The 21,629-nt window shown below is 44.9% G+C and overlaps 1 protein-coding gene across 1 annotated transcript in view; it reads left to right on the top strand.

The window, feature by feature from the left end:
- The first annotated feature begins 774 nt into the window (after positions 1-774).
- LOC135878361 (neuroblast differentiation-associated protein AHNAK-like) overlaps positions 775-21,629 on the top strand; it is a 31,714-nt gene continuing 10,859 nt past the window's right edge. Inside the window, exons 1-5 of the mRNA XM_065404002.1 lie at positions 775-789; positions 2,117-2,258; positions 3,154-3,335; positions 4,292-7,457; positions 10,932-20,803. Coding sequence (XP_065260074.1) covers positions 775-789; positions 2,117-2,258; positions 3,154-3,335; positions 4,292-7,457; positions 10,932-20,803 — 13,377 coding nt within the window. The remainder of the gene's footprint in view (positions 790-2,116; positions 2,259-3,153; positions 3,336-4,291; positions 7,458-10,931; positions 20,804-21,629) is intronic.

The raw sequence follows: 21,629 nt of genomic DNA on the forward strand, positions 1-21,629 counted from the left end.
TCTCATGAAATCCTTCTTGCTCATTTGGGGTTATACACACAACCAGTAGGGTTGCGCCCTGTCCAGGGTTTCCCAGGATTGTCCCTTTTTTGAGATAGCTGTCCCAAACAAAATGGTTCAGATATCCAATTTTTTTGTACCTCAGACATGCATGTTTAAACAAGCATGATGAATCCACAGCGTGACTGACATACAGTTTGTTCCGTCGAAAAAATATGAAATCAAAATATTTGGGAATTCTTGTCGGTTTCATCTAAACGTTTTGGTTGTAAAAAAAATTCTGTAAAATGATTTCTCATTTTGAAATGGCTTTTAATTTTATTTACAATATTTAAAAATGTTAAAAATGCTCAAAAACAAAATGAAGTATTATCTGCTTTGACTGAGCTGAAATGATTTTTTTTTTTTTTAGGCTTTTTAAGTCACCAAAAATTCAAAAAAACTGAAACTATTTTTTTAAGTGCCAGCAAACAATCTGCACAGCTCTTATCATGTGGTTAAATCCACACACACTGAGCTGAAAATTAACATTATAGTCGCTAATGGAGACATCCGCTACTGGTTTTTAAAACAGTAATAGACTTCAGTGTGAATTATGAACTTTAGCTCTCACCAAAATATAGGCTAAGAGCCCTGTTTTGAGCAAGGCAGAGGCCATATAATCTCTGTGTGAACTTTACAATACTATCTTAGCCGAACACTAAATAATTACAATTGCTTTTCCAGCTACAAGAAGATACAGAGAACGAAAAATATTCTACAGACAAACAAAAAATGAGTCATTCACAGGTGAGTTTAAATGGTTACACAGAAAGCAAATTTCATTAGACAGTGCAAATATGGCAAGAGTAAATAGAGGAGAAAGAACAATGGATTCAGATGAGTTTTGGCAATCTGCTTAATAAATAAGATTTCTATTGTATACTTTTGTATAGTGTATACTGTGTAAATCACAAGAAATTACTGCATCATGGGAATGTATGCACCACTGATATTTTCCCCTTCCCAATGGAAAGAACTTTGTTATAATGTAAAACTCCCGCCTTAATGGGGTGGAATAGAGAGAGAATATGATCTTGCATGCCACACCTCTGTAAAAACACCAACAGCAAAGACCTGTGGAGAAGGCCAAACTCCTGTCAAGGGGTGGTGGTGGGAGAACAGGAAGACAGACCCTCAGGGGCTGGGCCCAGCTTGGCATAGGCACCGACTCCGTGGGTGCTCTGGGGCTGGAGCACCCATGGGGAAAAAATGGTGGGTTCTGAGCATCCACCGGGAGCCCCATCAGCTCTCCCCACCCACCCAGCGCCTCCTGCCCGTTGGCAGGCCCTGCTGATCAGCACCTCCCCCTCTCTCTCCACGCTCTCACGTGCCACGATCAGCTGTTTCACAGCATGCAGGAGGTTCTTGGGGGGGGGAAGGAGCGAGGGCATGGCACGCTTGGGAGAGGGGGTGGAACGGGGCAGGAAGAAGCGGGGTGGGGGTGGAACGAGGGCAGAAAGAGGCGGGGCAGAGGTGGGACCTTGGGGGAAGGGATGAGTGGGGGCAGGAGGCGGAGCCCTGGCAGAGCCAGGGATCCAGCACCCCCCGGCTAGGGTGACCAGATGTCCCGATTTTATAGGGACAGTCCCGATTTTTGGGTCTTTTTCTTATATAGGCTCCTATTACCCCCCACCCCCGTCCCGATTTTTCACATTTGCTGTCTGGTCACCCTACCCCCGGCACATTGGAAAGTCGGCGTCTGTGCAGCTTGGGACTGGGGCGAATGAAATGAACTTTAAAGAGCGGACCCAGCCCTTCCTCCCTGAGGCTCTGTCTTTCTGCTCCCCCAGCAGTACTTGAGCTGAGCAATCTGGCCCCTATCCAATACAACACTTAAGCATGTGCTTAACTTTAAATATTTGCACAGTCCCATTGGAATGGAGTCAAGGTGTTCAGCACTTTGCCCATATTGTACATATAAGTTCCCATTTTTAAGCAATCTTTCTTGAGGGAGATATGGTAAGTATTTCTGAAGATGCTCATTTTGAGTGTGAGAGGAAGATTTCAGTATAGTCTCAAGTGGTCGGTATGAATTAACAATGAATTTTAACATGACATCTTTCTGGGCATCTAGGAGTCTATGGAGGTGACCCTGAAAACAGAAGTGGAATCTGGTGCTAGCGGTTTTAGTGTGACTGGTGGAGGAAATGAAGGAATATTTGTAAAACAGGTGCTCAAGGGATCCCCTGCTTCGAAAATATTCAGTTTGAGAGAAGGTACAGTCTGATATTCTGGATTTTTTAAAAACACTATTATCTAGAAATTTGAAAAAAAAATAAAATCACAAAGTTTGTTTATAAGTACACACACACACACTCATAGGCCTGGTCTACACTAACCCCCAAATTCGAACTAAGGTACGCAACTTCAGCTACGTGAATAACGTAGCTGAAGTCGACATACCTTAGTTCGAACTTACCGCGGTTCAGACGCGGTCCACACGCGGCAGGCAGGCTCCCCGTCGACTCCGCGGTACTCCTCTCGCCGAGCTGGAGTACCGCAGTCGACGGCGAGCGCTTCCGGGATCGATTTATCGCGTCCAGACCAGACGCGATAAATCGAACCCGGAAGTTCGATTGCCAGCCGTCGAACTACCGCGGTAGTGTAGACCTGGCCATATTTTCAGATACTAGCAAAAATAGGTCCCCGTCCTGCAAACACCAATGCACATGTTTAACTTTACTCCCATGAGCAGTTTGCAGGATCAGTACCTGAAATAATAATGAAATATGGATTTCCTATAAATCATGGAATACACTACTTTTCACTAGAACTAGTCAGTAATTAAAAAAAAAAGAAATATAATACAATTAATTCATTAAATTTCGAAGAAAAAAGTAACTTACATCTATGAAGAATGTGGCCCAATATGCAGTAAGCCTTTTATGAACTATTATGTGCATGAATACACAATAATACAATAAATAATACTATTTAAACAAATAAAACTCCAAAGCATACATATTAAAACAAATCATGATATGCTTTATATAATCATCATATGTTTATGACCCTTCATGTTTATATGATCATCAAGAGCAATGTGATTTGAAAAACCGCATGATATAGCAAACTGATATCTTAAAATAAAATGTCTGGTACCGTTTGCAGGTGATCAGCTATTAAGTGCCACAATATTTTTTGATAATATCAAATATGAAGATGCACTCAAGATTCTACAATATTCTGAGCCATACAAAGTACAATTCAGTCTCAAAAGAAAACTTGCTGGGAAAGAAGAGCTAGAAAAAATACATTCTACAGCACAACACAAGAAGGAAAAAATAAGTCAGGTAAAATTATTTCTGTATCATGTTAGAAAGAATAGGAAAATACTACAAATGTACATTATATAGTAACATTGGAGATGGGGAAATACAGGCCCTTGTCCTGCAAACACACACATGCTTCACTTTACTACCTTTATGATACTTTCGGACAAAACCTGCAGTTCTCACTCAGGGTGAAATCCACTCCTATGCAGAAAGCCAGCACAAAAACTATGCACCTCTTTAGTCCAAATTAAGCCCTGTGTACAAGGGAGTATTTCACTTAAGTCCTTAATCAAGCTAAACTTGCATTGAATATGATGGAAGTTTAGTTTTCTTGAAGGGAGGAGACAGAGCCTGACCCAGCTTCCATTACATTGAATGGGAAAAGGAACAGGTCCAGAGTGAAAAGGGGATTTGGTTCTTCGACTATAAACTAGTGATAGAGAAAATATAAAATCATCAAACAGTAAGGACAAACATATTTTTAATCACAATGTTTTAGAGTTCAATTAGGTATCCTAGGGATCTGAGCCTGCTCCAAATGAAGTCAGTATTAGCCATGGTTGGAATTTTTCATCATACAAAATGTCAATGAAAAATGGCTGTTCTTTTGAGCACCTCTAGTCAATATTGGTTTAGTCACTGACATCTGTCGCAACAGAATCTAATCATGGGTCTCCATCTGATTAAAATGCATCTTCTTTCTCACACTGCAAATTGAATAATCTCTGAATAAAATATATTTAGGAGTTGCTGTTGACTACAAGCCAGCATGTTTTATATAGAATCTAGACTTCGGTAGCTATATACATCTATTAACTTAGTATAATAATTTCATTTCATGTAACTTTTGATTGTAGTGCACCCTCAATTTTTAGTGTGTTTATATGTCCAAAAAGTAGTTGATTTTAAACAAAACAAGATGAATATTATACACATTTTATATTAATATTTACAAAAAACAACCTCTTCTTCAGGAAAAAGAGCTTACTGAAAAAATTCCTGCAACATCACTGGAAATTTCAGAAAAGATTATTTCAGAAGAAGACAAGGAAAAGGAAATTGTAAAACAAAGGGTGGGAAGAACAAAACGACCCAGAAAAGAGAGATTGTCATGGCCCAAATTCCAGTCAATGAAAAATAAAAAGATTTTGGGGCACAGAAGATCTCATAGTACATCAGACGCATATGAGCATGCTATACAAGATATTTCCCCAACAAGCACTGACACTGAGTCACAGTTACAACAAGAAGAATTCTGTGCTAAAGAGAAAAAAGGAAGCCAAAAGAAACTGAAGTTCCCTAATATTGGATTCAAAATGCATAGAACAAAAGCAGAAACAGAAGAGAAGCAGAGATTAGAAATAAAAACCTTGACACCAACAAAAAAGGATAAAATACAAAAAGAAGATATCAGCATGGAAACTCCAGAAATACTAACTGTACAATATAGCACATCTGCATATGAAACAAAAGCAGGTGACATACAAGACAATGTCAAAAAAGACTTAAAAGACATGGAAAATGGTTTACCAATTTATACAAAGAAGTACCCTGAAGTTGAAATTAACATTAAAAAACAAAAAAACCAGTTAGCAATATCTAAACCTACTACTACAACATCACAAATACCACCAATAACAACACAAATATCAAAACCTACTTCAGAAATACAAACACCTGGTCCCAAAGACACACAAAGCAAACAAATACCACAAGCTTTACCAAGGACCAGAAAAAAGAAACAAAAAAGTTCATCAGAACAAAAACCCACCAAAATTTCTCTGCAACATCCTGGAGAAGGGATAACAAATAAAGAAATGACGAATCACCTAGAACACACTTCGGTTCAAATAAAGGGTCTAGAAATAAAAACAACAAAAGAAACTGGAAAAACAAAACAAGAAAAAGAGATAAATAAAGAATATGAGCAGGATCAGATGCAAATATCAGATCTACAAGAAAACTTTGGAATTTACACCAATAAGGGAAAGCAGCCAGAAAGTGAAATCACATTACACAAAGTGGAAACTGACATACACAAGAAAACAGTAAAAATAGAAGGACTTGAAATTGATATGGAGGTCCCAAAAGCACCAGTTCAAATTGATCCTGTGACAGAAGACTCAGGCTGGACAATGCAAATGCCATCACTCAAAATGCCCAAACTGCCTAAAGCAGACATTCAAGCACCAAAGGTGGACATCACCCTCCCATCAGTAGACGTTTCTCTACGGAAGGCCGAGGTGGACATTAAGGGCCCAGAAGCAACCGCTAAAGTGGTAAAGATAGAAGGTGAAATAAAAGCCACAGATAAAGATGCCAAAGGAAAAGAAAGTAAGTTCAAAATGCCAAAATTCAGTATGCCTTCATTTGGCTGGTCCACCTCAAAAGAGACCAGTGGTGGAGTAGCAGATGTTGAAGCAAGCCTAAAAGAGCCCCAGGTGACAATGCCGTCAGCTAGGGCAGAAGGAGAGATAACAGTGTCAGGACCTGCAATCCAGGCTCCAAGTGTTGAACTGGAAATCGGGACTTCTGCAGGAAAAGATGGTGAGAAGGGGAAAATTAAAATGCCTGATGCTAAGCTGCCGAGTGTGAAGCTTCCCAAAGTCAAGGCTCCCCAGGTACAGGTCAGTCTGCCAAAGGTGGAGGCAGATATTTCCCTTCCCAAATCACAAGCCGGAATTAAAGAGGGGGGATTTGAAGTGAAAGTTCCTGACATGGAAAGCAGTATTGAAGTTGAGACAGGGAAAGCAGAGGCAACAGGGATGAAAATACACATGCCAAAAGTCCAGATGCCTTCTATGGGATTTTCTAAACCAGAAATCAAAGCTCCCAAAGTAGACGTGGATGTTACTTTACCCAAAGTCGATGTCACACTTCCCACGTGTGATGTCAGTCTTCAGGAAGCTGACCTCAAGGCAGCCTCTGTTCCCGGAGATGTCAAAATCTCAGCCCCTGGAGTCAAGATTCCCAAAATAGAAGGTTCCATTCAATTGAAGGGTCCAGGGATTGAAGCGAAAGAGCCATCAGCTGAACTTGCGGTGGAGGGAACAGAGGGGAAAGCTGCCGGTTTGGAAGGGAAAATTCAAATGCCTAAATTTGAAAAGCCAAAGTTTGGAGTTTCACTTCCAAAAGGCAAAGTGCCAGAAGGCGAGATCAGCTCACCCAAAATGGAAGTTGACATTCCCAAGCCAAAAGTCAAAGGCCAAGTGGGTGCAATCGGCGTGGAAACCCCGACGCTAGCAGTGGAAGCTGATGTTCCCAACGTAGAGACTGAAGCTTCCGGCTGGAAAATACAAATGCCATCACTCAAAATGCCCAAAATGCCTAAAGCAGACATTCAAGCACCAAAGGTGGACATCACCCTCCCATCAGTAGACGTTTCTCTACCAAAGGCCGAGATGGACATTAAGGGCCCAGAAGCAACAGCTAAAGCGGTAAAGATAGAAGGTGAAATAAAAGCCACAGATAAAGATGCCAAAGGAAAAGAAAGTAAGTTCAAAATGCCAAAATTCAGTATGCCTTCATTTGGCTGGTCCACCACAAAAGAGACCAGTGGTGGAGTAGCAGATGTTGAAGTAAGCCTCAAAGAGCCCCAGGTGACAATGCCATCAGCTAGGGCAGAAGGAGAGATAACAGTGTCAGGACCTGCAATCCAGGCTCCAAGTGTTGAACTGGAAATCGGGACTTCTGCAGGAAAAGATGGTGAGAAGGGGAAAATTAAAATGCCTGATGTTAAGCTGCCGAGTGTGAAGCTTCCCAAAGTCAAGGGTCCCCAGGTACAGGTCAGTTTGCCAAAGGTGGAGGCAGATATTTCCCTTCCCAAATCACAAGCCGAAATTAAAGAGGGGGGATTTGAAGTGAAAGTTCCCGACATGGAAAGCAGTATTGAAGTTGAGACAGAGAAAGCAGAGGCAACAGGGATGAAAATACACATGCCAAAAGTCAAGATGCCTTCTATGGGATTTTCTAAACCAGAATTCAAAGCTCCCAAAGTAGACGTGGATGTTACTTTACCCAAAGTCGATGTCACACTTCCCACGTGTGATGTCAGTCTTCAGGAAGCTGACCTGAAAGCAGACTCTGTTCCCGGAGATGTCAAAATCTCAGCCCCTGGAGTAAAAATTCCTAAAATAGAAGGTTCCATACAGCTGAAGGGTCCAGGGATAGACGCGAAAGAGCCATCAGTTGAAATTGCGGTGGAGGGACCAGAGGGGAAAGCTGACGGTTTGGAAGGGAAAATTCAAATGCCTAAATTTGAAAAGCCAAAGTTTGGAGTTTCACTTCCTAAAGGCAATGTGCCAGAAGGCGAGATCAGCTTACCCAAAATGGAGACTGACATTCCCAAGCCAAAAGTCAAAGGCCAAGTGGGTGTAAACGGCGTGGAACCCACGACGTTAGCAGTGGAAGCTCATGTTCCCGACGTAGGGACTGAAGCTTCTGGCTGGAAAATACAAATGCCATCACTCAAAATGCCCAAAATGCATAAAGCAGACATTCCAGCACCAAAGGTGGACATCACCCTCCCATCAGTAGACGTTTCTCTACCAAAGGCCGAGGTGGAGATTAAGGGCCCAGAAGCAACAGCTAAAGTGGTAAAGATAGAAGGTGAAATAAAACCCACAGATAAAGATGCTAAAGCAAAAGAAAGTAAATTCAAAATGCCAAAATTCAGTATGCCTTCATTTGGCTGGTCCACCACAAAAGAGACCAGTGGTGGAGTAGCAGATGTTGAAACAAGCCTCAAAGAGCCCCAGGTGACTATTCCGCCACCTAGGGCTGAAGGAGAGATAACAGTGTCAGGACCTGCAATCCAGGCTCCAAGTGTTGAACTGGAAATCGGGACTTCTGCAGGAAAAGATGGTGAGAAGGGGAAAATTAAAATGCCTGATGCTAAGCTGCCGAGTGTGAAGCTTCCCAAAGTCAAGGCTCCCCAGGTACAGGTCAGTCTGCCAAAGGTGGAGGCAGATATTTCCCTTCCCAAATCACAAGCCGGAATTAAAGAGGGGGGATTTGAAGTGAAAGTTCCTGACATGGAAAGCAGTATTGAAGTTGAGACAGGGAAAGCAGAGGCAACAGGGATGAAAATACACATGCCAAAAGTCCAGATGCCTTCTATGGGATTTTCTAAACCAGAAATCAAAGCTCCCAAAGTAGACGTGGATGTTACTTTACCCAAAGTCGATGTCACACTTCCCACGTGTGATGTCAGTCTTCAGGAAGCTGACCTCAAGGCAGCCTCTGTTCCCGGAGATGTCAAAATCTCAGCCCCTGGAGTCAAGATTCCCAAAATAGAAGGTTCCATTCAATTGAAGGGTCCAGGGATTGAAGCGAAAGAGCCATCAGCTGAACTTGCGGTGGAGGGAACAGAGGGGAAAGCTGCCGGTTTGGAAGGGAAAATTCAAATGCCTAAATTTGAAAAGCCAAAGTTTGGAGTTTCACTTCCAAAAGGCAAAGTGCCAGAAGGCGAGATCAGCTCACCCAAAATGGAAGTTGACATTCCCAAGCCAAAAGTCAAAGGCCAAGTGGGTGCAATCGGCGTGGAAACCCCGACGCTAGCAGTGGAAGCTGATGTTCCCAACGTAGAGACTGAAGCTTCCGGCTGGAAAATACAAATGCCATCACTCAAAATGCCCAAAATGCCTAAAGCAGACATTCAAGCACCAAAGGTGGACATCACCCTCCCATCAGTAGACGTTTCTCTACCAAAGGCCGAGATGGACATTAAGGGCCCAGAAGCAACAGCTAAAGCGGTAAAGATAGAAGGTGAAATAAAAGCCACAGATAAAGATGCCAAAGGAAAAGAAAGTAAGTTCAAAATGCCAAAATTCAGTATGCCTTCATTTGGCTGGTCCACCACAAAAGAGACCAGTGGTGGAGTAGCAGATGTTGAAGTAAGCCTCAAAGAGCCCCAGGTGACAATGCCATCAGCTAGGGCAGAAGGAGAGATAACAGTGTCAGGACCTGCAATCCAGGCTCCAAGTGTTGAACTGGAAATCGGGACTTCTGCAGGAAAAGATGGTGAGAAGGGGAAAATTAAAATGCCTGATGTTAAGCTGCCGAGTGTGAAGCTTCCCAAAGTCAAGGGTCCCCAGGTACAGGTCAGTTTGCCAAAGGTGGAGGCAGATATTTCCCTTCCCAAATCACAAGCCGAAATTAAAGAGGGGGGATTTGAAGTGAAAGTTCCCGACATGGAAAGCAGTATTGAAGTTGAGACAGAGAAAGCAGAGGCAACAGGGATGAAAATACACATGCCAAAAGTCAAGATGCCTTCTATGGGATTTTCTAAACCAGAATTCAAAGCTCCCAAAGTAGACGTGGATGTTACTTTACCCAAAGTCGATGTCACACTTCCCACGTGTGATGTCAGTCTTCAGGAAGCTGACCTGAAAGCAGACTCTGTTCCCGGAGATGTCAAAATCTCAGCCCCTGGAGTAAAAATTCCTAAAATAGAAGGTTCCATACAGCTGAAGGGTCCAGGGATAGACGCGAAAGAGCCATCAGTTGAAATTGCGGTGGAGGGACCAGAGGGGAAAGCTGACGGTTTGGAAGGGAAAATTCAAATGCCTAAATTTGAAAAGCCAAAGTTTGGAGTTTCACTTCCTAAAGGCAATGTGCCAGAAGGCGAGATCAGCTTACCCAAAATGGAGACTGACATTCCCAAGCCAAAAGTCAAAGGCCAAGTGGGTGTAAACGGCGTGGAACCCACGACGTTAGCAGTGGAAGCTCATGTTCCCGACGTAGGGACTGAAGCTTCTGGCTGGAAAATACAAATGCCATCACTCAAAATGCCCAAAATGCATAAAGCAGACATTCCAGCACCAAAGGTGGACATCACCCTCCCATCAGTAGACGTTTCTCTACCAAAGGCCGAGGTGGAGATTAAGGGCCCAGAAGCAACAGCTAAAGTGGTAAAGATAGAAGGTGAAATAAAACCCACAGATAAAGATGCTAAAGCAAAAGAAAGTAAATTCAAAATGCCAAAATTCAGTATGCCTTCATTTGGCTGGTCCACCACAAAAGAGACCAGTGGTGGAGTAGCAGATGTTGAAACAAGCCTCAAAGAGCCCCAGGTGACTATTCCGCCACCTAGGGCTGAAGGAGAGATAACAGTGTCAGGACCTGCAATCCAGGCTCCAAGTGTTGAACTGGAAATCGGGACTTCTGCAGGAAAAGATGGTGAGAAGGGGAAAATTAAAATGCCTGATGCTAAGCTGCCGAGTGTGAAGCTTCCCAAAGTCAAGGCTCCCCAGGTACAGGTCAGTCTGCCAAAGGTGGACGCAGATATTTCCCTTCCCAAATCACAAGCCGAAATTAAAGAGGGGGGATTTGAAGTGAAAGTTCCCGACATGGAAAGCAGTATTGAAGTTGAGACAGGGAAAGCAGAGGCAACAGGGATGAAAATACACATGCCAAAAGTCAAGATGCCTTCTATAGGATTTTCTAAACCAAAAACTAAAGCTCCCAAAGTAGATGTGGATGTTACTTTACCCAAAGTTGATGTCACACTTCCCAGGTGTGATGTCAGTCTTCAAGAAGCTGACCTGAAAGCAGCCTCTGTTCCCGGAGATGTCAAAATCTCAGCCCCTGGAGTCAAGATTCCCAAAATAGAAGGTTCCATTCAGTTGAAGGGTCCAGGGATTGAAGCGAAAGAGCCGTCAGCTGAACTTGCAGTGGAGGGTCCAGAGGGGAAAGCTGCTGGCTTGGAAGGGAAAATTCAAATGCCTAAATTTGAAAAGCCAAAGTTTGGAGTTTCACTTCCAAAAGGCAAAGTGCCACAAGGCGAGATCAGCTTACCCAAAATGGAAGTTGACATTCCCAAGCCAAAAGTCAAAGGCCAAGTGGGTGCAATCGGCGTGGAAACCCCGACGCTAGCAGTGGAAGCTGATGTTCCCGACGTAGAGACTGAAGCTTCCGGCTGGAAAATACAAATGCCATCACTCAAAATGCCCAAAATGCCTAAAGCAGACATTCAAGCACCAAAGGTGGACATCACGCTTCCATCAGTAGACGTTTCTCTACCAAAGGCCGAGGTGGACATTAAGGGCCCAGAAGCAACAGCTAAAGCGGTAAAGATAGAAGGTGAAATAAAAGCCACAGATAAAGATGCTAAAGGAAAAGAAAGTAAATTCAAAATGCCAACATTTGGCATGCCTTCATTTGGCTGGTCCACCTCAAAAGAGACCAGTGGTGGAGTAGCAGATGTTGAAGCAAGCCTCAAAGAGCCCCGGGTGACAATACCGTCAGCTAGGGCCGAAGGAGAGATAACAGTGTCAGGACCTGTAATCCAGGCTCCAAGTGTTGAACTGGAAATCGGGACTTCTGCAGGAAAAGATGGTGAGAAGGGGAAAATTAAAATGCCTGATGCTAAGCTGCCGAGTGTGAAGCTTCCCAAAGTCAAGGCTCCCCAGGTACAGGTCAGTCTGCCAAAGGTGGACGCAGATATTTCCCTTCCCAAATCACAAGCTGAAATTAAAGAGGGGGGATTTGAAGTGAAAGTTCCCGACATGGAAAGCAGTATTGAAGTTGAGACAGGGAAAGCAGAGGCAACAGGGATGAAAATACACATGCCAAAAGTCCAGATGCCTTCTATAGGATTTTCTAAACCAAAAACTAAAGCTCCCAAAGTAGATGTGGATGTTACTTTACCCAAAGTTGATGTCACACTTCCCAGGTGTGATGTCAGTCTTCAAGAAGCTGACCTGAAAGCAGCCTCTGTTCCCGGAGATGTCAAAATCTCAGCCCCTGGAGTCAAGATTCCCAAAATAGAAGGTTCCATTCAGTTGAAGGGTCCAGGGATTGAAGCGAAAGAGCCGTCAGCTGAACTTGCAGTGGAGGGTCCAGAGGGGAAAGCTGCTGGCTTGGAAGGGAAAATTCAAATGCCTAAATTTGAAAAGCCAAAGTTTGGAGTTTCACTTCCAAAAGGCAAAGTGCCAGAAGGCGAGATCAGCTTACCCAAAATGGAAGTTGACATTCCCAAGCCAAAAGTCAAAGGCCAAGTGGGTGCAATCGGCGTGGAAACCCCGACGCTAGCAGTGGAAGCTGATGTTCCCGACGTAGAAACTGAAGCTTCCGGCTGGAAAATACAAATGCCATCACTCAAAATGCCCAAAATGCCTAAAGCAGACATTCAAGCACCAAAGGTGGACATCACGCTTCCATCAGTAGACGTTTCTCTACCAAAGGCCGAGGTGGACATTAAGGGCCCAGAAGCAACAGCTAAAGCGGTAAAGATAGAAGGTGAAATAAAAGCCACAGATAAAGATGCTAAAGGAAAAGAAAGTAAATTCAAAATGCCAACATTTGGCATGCCTTCATTTGGCTGGTCCACCTCAAAAGAGACCAGTGGTGGAGTAGCAGATGTTGAAGCAAGCCTCAAAGAGCCCCGGGTGACAATACCGTCAGCTAGGGCCGAAGGAGAGATAACAGTGTCAGGACCTGTAATCCAGGCTCCAAATGTTGAACTGGAAATCGGGACTTCTGCAGGAAAAGATGGTGAGAAGGGGAAAATTAAAATGCCTGATGCTAAGCTGCCGAGTGAGAAGCTTCCCAAAGTCAAGGCTCCCCAGGTACAGGTCAGTCTGCCAAAGGTGGACGCAGATATTTCCCTTCCCAAATCACAAGCTGAAATTAAAGAGGGGGGATTTGAAGTGAAAGTTCCCGACATGGAAAGCAGTATTGAAGTTGAGACAGGGAAAGCAGAGGCAACAGGGATGAAAATACACATGCCAAAAGTCCAGATGCCTTCTATAGGATTTTCTAAACCAAAAACTAAAGCTCCCAAAGTAGATGTGGATGTTACTTTACCCAAAGTCGATGTCACACTTCCCAGGTGTGATGTCAGTCTTCAAGAAGCTGACCTGAAAGCAGCCTCTGTTCCCGGAGATGTCAAAATCTCAGCCCCTGGAGTCAAGATTCCCAAAATAGAAGGTTCCATTCAATTGAAGGGTCCAGGGATTGAAGCGAAAGAGCCATCAGCTGAACTTGCGGTGGAGGGACCAGAGGGGAAAGCTGCCGGTTTGGAAGGGAAAATTCAAATGCCTAAATTTGAAAAGCCAAAGTTTGGAGTTTCACTTCCAAAAGGCAAAGTGCCAGAAGGCGAGATCAGCTTACCCAAAATGGAAGTTGACATTCCCAAGCCAAAAGTCAAAGGCCAAGTGGGTGCAATCGGCGTGGAAACCCCGACGCTAGCAGTGGAAGCTGATGTTCCCGACGTAGAGACTGAAGCTTCCGGCTGGAAAATACAAATGCCATCACTCAAAATGCCTAAAGCAGACATTCAAGCACCAAAGGTGGACATCACCCTTCCATCAGTAGACGTTTCTCTACCAAAGGCCGAGGTGGACATTAAGGGCCCAGAAGCAACAGCTAAAGCGGTAAAGATAGAAGGTGAAATAAAAGCCACAGATAAAGATGCTAAAGGAAAAGAAAGTAAATTCAAAATGCCAACATTTGGCATGCCTTCATTTGGCTGGTCCACCTCAAAAGAGACCAATGGTGGAGTAGCAGATGTTGAAGCAAGCCTCAAAGAGCCCCGGGTGTCAATACCGTCAGCTAGGGCCGAAGGAGAGATAACAGTGTCAGGACCTGTAATCCAGGCTCCAAGTGTTGAACTGGAAATCGGGACTTCTGCAGGAAAAGATGGTGAGAAGGGGAAAATTAAAATGCCTGATGCTAAGCTGCCGAGTGTGAAGCTTCCCAAAGTCAAGGCTCCCCAGGTACAGGTCAGTCTGCCAAAGGTGGAGGCAGATATTTCCCTTCCCAAATCACAAGCTGAAATTAAAGAGGGGGGATTTGAAGTGAAAGTTCCCGACATGGAAAGCAGTATTGAAGTTGAGACAGGGAAAGCAGAGGCAACAGGGATGAAAATACACATGCCAAAAGTCCAGATGCCTTCTATAGGATTTTCTAAACCAAAAACTAAAGCTCCCAAAGTAGATGTGGATGTTACTTTACCCAAAGTTGATGTCACACTTCCCAGTTGTGATGTCAGTCTTCAAGAAGCTGACCTGAAAGCAGCCTCTGTTCCCGGAGATGTCAAAATCTCAGCCCCTGGAGTCAAGATTCCCAAAATAGAAGGTTCCATTCAATTGAAGGGTCCAGGGATTGAAGCGAAAGAGCCGTCAGCTGAACTTGCGGTGGAGGGACCAGAGGGGAAAGCTGCCGGTTTGGAAGGGAAAATTCAAATGCCTAAATTTGAAAAGCCAAAGTTTGGAGTTTCACTTCCAAAAGGCAAAGTGCCAGAAGGCGAGAGCAGCTTACCCAAAATGGAAGCTGACATTCCCAAGCCAAAAGTCAAAGGCCAAGTGGGTGCAATCGGCGTGGAAACCCCGACGCTAGCAGTGGAATCTGATGTTCCCGACGTAGAGACTGAAGCTTCCGGCTGGAAAATACAAATGCCATCACTCAAAATGCCCAAAATGCCTAAAGCAGACATTCAAGCACCAAAGGTGGACATCACCCTCCCATCAGTAGACGTTTCTCTACCAAAGGCCGAGATGGACATTAAGGGCCCAGAAGCAACAGCTAAAGCGGTAAAGATAGAAGGTGAAATAAAAGCCACAGATAAAGATGCTAAAGGAAAAGAAAGTAAATTCAAAATGCCAACATTTGGCATGCCTTCATTTGGCTGGTCCACCTCAAAAGAGACCAGTGGTGGAGTAGCAGATGTTGAAGCAAGCCTCAAAGAGCCCCGGGTGACAATGCCGTCAGCTAGGGCCGAAGGAGAGATAACAGTGTCAGGACCTGTAATCCAGGCTCCAAGTGTTGAACTGGAAATCGGGACTTCTGCAGGAAAAGATGGTGAGAAGGGGAAAATTAAAATGCCTGATGCTAAGCTGCCGAGTGTGAAGCTTTCCAAAGTCAAGGCTCCCCAGGTACAGGTCAGTCTGCCAAAGGTGGAGGCAGATATTTCCCTTCCCAAATCACAAGCTGGAATTAAAGAGGGGGGATTTGAAGTGAAAGTTCCTGACATGGAAAGCAGTATTGAAGTTGAGACAGGAAAAGCAGAGGCAACAGGGATGAAAATACACATGCCAAAAGTCCAGATGCCTTCTATGGGATTTTCTAAACCAGAAATCAAAGCTCCCAAAGTAGACGTGGATGTTACTTTACCCAAAGTCGATGTCACACTTCCCACGTGTGATGTCAGTCTTCAGGAAGCTGACCTCAAGGCAGCCTCTGTTCCCGGAGATGTCAAAATCTCAGCCCCTGGAGTCAAGATTCCCAAAATAGAAGGTTCCATTCAATTGAAGGGTCCAGGGATTGAAGCGAAAGAGCCATCAGCTGAACTTGCGGTGGAGGGACCAGAGGGGAAAGCTGCCGGTTTGGAAGGGAAAATTCAAATGCCTAAATTTGAAAAGCCAAAGTTTGGAGTTTCACTTCCAAAAGGCAAAGTGCCACAAGGCGAGATCAGCTTACCCAAAATGGAAGTTGACATTCCCAAGCCAAAAGTCAAAGGCCAAGTGGGTGCAATCGGCGTGGAAACCCCGACGCTAGCAGTGGAAGCTGATGTTCCCGACGTAGAGACTGAAGCTTCCGGCTGGAAAATACAAATGCCATCACTCAAAATGCCCAAAATGCCTAAAGCAGACATTCAAGCACCAAAGGTGGACATCACGCTTCCATCAGTAGACGTTTCTCTACCAAAGGCCGAGGTGGACATTAAGGGCCCAGAAGCAACAGCTAAAGCGGTAAAGATAGAAGGTGAAATAAAAGCCACAGATAAAGATGCTAGAGGAAAAGAAAGTAAATTCAAAATGCCAACATTTGGCATGCCTTCATTTGGCTGGTCCACCTCAAAAGAGACCAGTGGTGGAGTAGCAGATGTTGAAGCAAGCCTCAAAGAGCCCCGGGTGACAATACCGTCAGCTAGGGCCGAAGGAGAGATAACAGTGTCAGGACCTGTAATCCAGGCTCCAAGTGTTGAACTGGAAATCGGGACTTCTGCAGGAAAAGATGGTGAGAAGGGGAAAATTAAAATGCCTGATGCTAAGCTGCCGAGTGAGAAGCTTCCCAAAGTCAAGGCTCCCCAGGTACAGGTCAGTCTGCCAAAGGTGGACGCAGATATTTCCCTTCCCAAATCACAAGCTGAAATTAAAGAGGGGGGATTTGAAGTGAAAGTTCCCGACATGGAAAGCAGTATTGAAGTTGAGACAGGGAAAGCAGAGGCAACAGGGATGAAAATACACATGCCAAAAGTCCAGATGCCTTCTATGGGATTTTCTAAACCAGAAATCAAAGCTCCCAAAGTAGACGTGGATGTTACTTTACCCAAAGTCGATGTCACACTTCCCACGTGTGATGTCAGTCTTCAAGAAGCTGACCTGAAAGCAGCCTCTGTTCCCGGAGATGTCAAAATCTCAGCCCCTGGAGTCAAGATTCCCAAAATAGAAGGTTCCATTCAATTGAAGGGTCCAGGGATTGAAGCGAAAGAGCCATCAGCTGAACTTGCGGTGGAGGGACCAGAGGGGAAAGCTGCCGGTTTGGAAGGGAAAATTCAAATGCCTAAATTTGAAAAGCCAAAGTTTGGAGTTTCACTTCCAAAAGGCAAAGTGCCAGAAGGCGAGATCAGCTTACCCAAAATGGAAGTTGACATTCCCAAGACAAAAGTCAAAGGCCAAGTGGGTGCAATCGGCGTGGAAACCCCGACGCTAGCAGTGGAAGCTGATGTTCCCAAAGTAGAGACTGAAGCTTCCGGCTGGAAAATACAAATGCCATCACTCAAAATGCCCAAAATGCCTAAAGCAGACATTCAAGCACCAAAGGTGGACATCACCCTTCCATCAGTAGACGTTTCTCTACCAAAGGCCGAGGTGGACATTAAGGGCCCAGAAGCAACAGCTAAAGCGGTAAAGATAGAAGGTGAAATAAAAGCCACAGATAAAGATGCTAAAGGAAAAGAAAGTAAATTCAAAATGCCAACATTTGGCATGCCTTCATTTGGCTGGTCCACCTCAAAAGAGACCAATGGTGGAGTAGCAGATGTTGAAGCAAGCCTCAAAGAGCCCCGGGTGACAATACCGTCAGCTAGGGCCGAAGGAGAGATAACAGTGTCAGGACCTGTAATCCAGGCTCCAAGTGTTGAACTGGAAATCGGGACTTCTGCAGGAAAAGATGGTGAGAAGGGGAAAATTAAAATGCCTGATGCTAAGCTGCCGAGTGTGAAGCTTCCCAAAGTCAAGGCTCCCCAGGTACAGGTCAGTCTGCCAAAGGTGGACGCAGATATTTCCCTTCCCAAATCACAAGCTGAAATTAAAGAGGGGGGATTTGAAGTGAAAGTTCCCGACATGGAAAGCAGTATTGAAGTTGAGACAGGGAAAGCAGAGGCAACAGGGATGAAAATACACATGCCAAAAGTCCAGATGCCTTCTATAGGATTTTCTAAACCAAAAACTAAAGCTCCCAAAGTAGATGTGGATGTTACTTTACCCAAAGTTGATGTCACACTTCCCAGGTGTGATGTCAGTCTTCAAGAAGCTGACCTGAAAGCAGCCTCTGTTCCCGGAGATGTCAAAATCTCAGCCCCTGGAGTCAAGATTCCCAAAATAGAAGGTTCCATTCAATTGAAGGGTCCAGGGATTGAAGCGAAAGAGCCGTCAGCTGAACTTGCGGTGGAGGGACCAGAGGGGAAAGCTGCCGGTTTGGAAGGGAAAATTCAAATGCCTAAATTTGAAAAGCCAAAGTTTGGAGTTTCACTTCCAAAAGGCAAAGTGCCAGAAGGCGAGAGCAGCTTACCCAAAATGGAAGCTGACATTCCCAAGCCAAAAGTCAAAGGCCAAGTGGGTGCAATCGGCGTGGAAACCCCGACGCTAGCAGTGGAATCTGATGTTCCCGACGTAGAGACTGAAGCTTCCGGCTGGAAAATACAAATGCCATCACTCAAAATGCCCAAAATGCCTAAAGCAGACATTCAAGCACCAAAGGTGGACATCACCCTCCCATCAGTAGACGTTTCTCTACCAAAGGCCGAGATGGACATTAAGGGCCCAGAAGCAACAGCTAAAGCGGTAAAGATAGAAGGTGAAATAAAAGCCACAGATAAAGATGCTAAAGGAAAAGAAAGTAAATTCAAAATGCCAACATTTGGCATGCCTTCATTTGGCTGGTCCACCTCAAAAGAGACCAGTGGTGGAGTAGCAGATGTTGAAGCAAGCCTCAAAGAGCCCCGGGTGACAATGCCGTCAGCTAGGGCCGAAGGAGAGATAACAGTGTCAGGACCTGTAATCCAGGCTCCAAGTGTTGAACTGGAAATCGGGACTTCTGCAGGAAAAGATGGTGAGAAGGGGAAAATTAAAATGCCTGATGCTAAGCTGCCGAGTGTGAAGCTTTCCAAAGTCAAGGCTCCCCAGGTACAGGTCAGTCTGCCAAAGGTGGAGGCAGATATTTCCCTTCCCAAATCACAAGCTGGAATTAAAGAGGGGGGATTTGAAGTGAAAGTTCCTGACATGGAAAGCAGTATTGAAGTTGAGACAGGGAAAGCAGAGGCAACAGGGATGAAAATACACATGCCGAAAGTCCAGATGCCTTCTATGGGATTTTCTAAACCAGAAATCAAAGCTCCCAAAGTAGACGTGGATGTTACTTTACCCAAAGTCGATGTCACACTTCCCACGTGTGATGTCAGTCTTCAGGAAGCTGATCTCAAGGCAGCCTCTCTTCCCGGAGATGTCAAAATCTCAGCCCCTGGAGTCAAGATTCCCAAAATAGAAGGTTCCATTCAATTGAAGGGTCCAGGGATTGAAGCGAAAGAGCCGTCAGCTGAACTTGCGGTGGAGGGACCAGAGGGGAAAGCTGCCGGTTTGGAAGGGAAAATTCAAATGCCTAAATTTGAAAAGCCAAAGTTTGGAGTTTCACTTCCAAAAGGCAAAGTGCCAGAAGGCGAGATCAGCTTACCCAAAATGGAAGCTGACATTCCCAAGACAAAAGTCAAAGGCCAAGTGGGTGCAATCAGCGTGGAAACCCCGACGCTAGCAGTGGAAGCTGATGTTCCCGACGTAGAGACTGAAGCTTCCGGCTGGAAAATACAAATGCCATCACTCAAAATGCCCAAAATGCCTAAAGCAGACATTCAAGCACCAAAGGTGGACATCACCCTCCCATCAGTAGACATTTCTCTACCAAAGGCCGAGATGGACATTAAGGGCCCAGAAGCAACAGCTAAAGCGGTAAAGATAGAAGGTGAAATAAAAGCCACAGATAAAGATGCTAAAGGAAAAGAAAGTAAATTCAAAATACCAACATTTGGCATGCCTTCATTTGGCTGGTCCACCTCAAAAGAGACCAGTGGTGGAGTAGCAGATGTTGAAGCAAGCCTCAAAGAGCCCCGGGTGACAATGCCGTCAGCTAGGGCCGAAGGAGAGATAACAGTGTCAGGACCTGTAATCCAGGCTCCAAGTGTTGAACTGGAAATCGGGACTTCTGCAGGAAAAGATGGTGAGAAGGGGAAAATTAAAATGCCTGATGCTAAGCTGCCGAGTGTGAAGCTTCCCAAAGTCAAGGCTCCCCAGGTACAGGTCAGTCTGCCAAAGGTGGAGGCAGATATTTCCCTTCCCAAATCACAAGCCGGAATTAAAGAGGGGGGATTTGAAGTGAAAGTTCCTGACATGGAAAGCAGTATTGAAGTTGAGACAGGGAAAGCAGGGGCAACAGGGATGAAAATACACATGCCAAAAGTCCAGATGCCTTCTATGGGATTTTCTAAACCAGAAATCAAAGCTCCCAAAGTAGACGTGGATGTTACTTTACCCAAAGTCGATGTCACACTTCCGACGTGTGATGTCAGTCTTCAGGAAGCTGACCTCAAGGCAGCCTCTCTTCCCGGAGGTGTCAAAATCTCAGCCCCTGGAGTCAAGATTCCCAAAATAGAAGGTTCCATTCAATTGAAAGGTCCAGGGATTGAAGCGAAAGAGCCATCAGCTGAACTTGCGGTGGAGGGACCAGAGGGGAAAGCTGCCGGTTTGGAAGGGAAAATTCAAATGCCTAAATTTGAAAAGCCAAAGTTTGGAGTTTCACTTCCAAAAGGCAAAGTGCCAGAAGGCGAGATCAGCTTACTCAAAATGGAAGCTGACATTCCCAAGCCAAAAGTCAAAGGCCAAGTGGGTGCAATCGGCGTGGAAACCCCGACGCTAGCAGTGGAAGCTGATGTTCCCGACGTAGAGACTGAAGCTTCCGGCTGGAAAATACAAATGCCATCACTCAAAATGCCCAAAATGCCTAAAGCAGACATTCAAGCACCAAAGGTGGACATCACCCTCCCATCAGTAGACGTTTCTCTACCAAAGGCCGAGATGGACATTAAGGGCCCAGAAGCAACAGCTAAAGCGGTAAAGATAGAAGGTGAAATAAAAGCCACAGATAAAGATGCTAAAGGAAAAGAAAGTAAATTCAAAATGCCAACATTTGGCATGCCTTCATTTGGCTGGTCCACCTCAAAAGAGACCAGTGGTGGAGTAGCAGATGTTGAAGCAAGCCTCAAAGAGCCCCGGGTGACAATGTCGTCAGCTAGGGCCGAAGGAGAGATAACAGTGTCAGGACCTGTAATCCAGGCTCCAAGTGTTGAACTGGAAATCGGGACTTCTGCAGGAAAAGATGGTGAGAAGGGGAAAATTAAAATGCCTGATGCTAAGCTGCCGAGTGTGAAGCTTCCCAAAGTCAAGGGTCCCCAGGTACAGGTCAGTCTGCCAAAGGTGGAGGCAGATATTTCCCTTCCCAAATCACAAGCTGGAATTAAAGAGGGGGGATTTGAAGTGAAAGTTCCTGACATGGAAAGCAGTATTGAAGTTGAGACAGGGAAAGCAGAGGCAACAGGGATGAAAATACACATGCCGAAAGTCCAGATGCCTTCTATGGGATTTTCTAAACCAGAAATCAAAGCTCCCAAAGTAGACGTGGATGTTACTTTACCCAAAGTCGATGTCACACTTCCCACGTGTGATGTCAGTCTTCAGGAAGCTGATCTCAAGGCAGCCTCTCTTCCCGGAGATGTCAAAATCTCAGCCCCTGGAGTCAAGATTCCCAAAATAGAAGGTTCCATTCAATTGAAGGGTCCAGGGATTGAAGCGAAAGAGCCGTCAGCTGAACTTGCGGTGGAGGGACCAGAGGGGAAAGCTGCCGGTTTGGAAGGGAAAATTCAAATGCCTAAATTTGAAAAGCCAAAGTTTGGAGTTTCACTTCCAAAAGGCAAAGTGCCAGAAGGCGAGATCAGCTTACCCAAAATGGAAGCTGACATTCCCAAGACAAAAGTCAAAGGCCAAGTGGGTGCAATCAGCGTGGAAACCGCGACGCTAGCAGTGGAAGCTGATGTTCCCGACG

Source organism: Emys orbicularis, chromosome 4 (genome assembly GCF_028017835.1).
Source record: "Emys orbicularis isolate rEmyOrb1 chromosome 4, rEmyOrb1.hap1, whole genome shotgun sequence".
Taxonomy (NCBI): Eukaryota; Metazoa; Chordata; order Testudines; family Emydidae; genus Emys; species Emys orbicularis.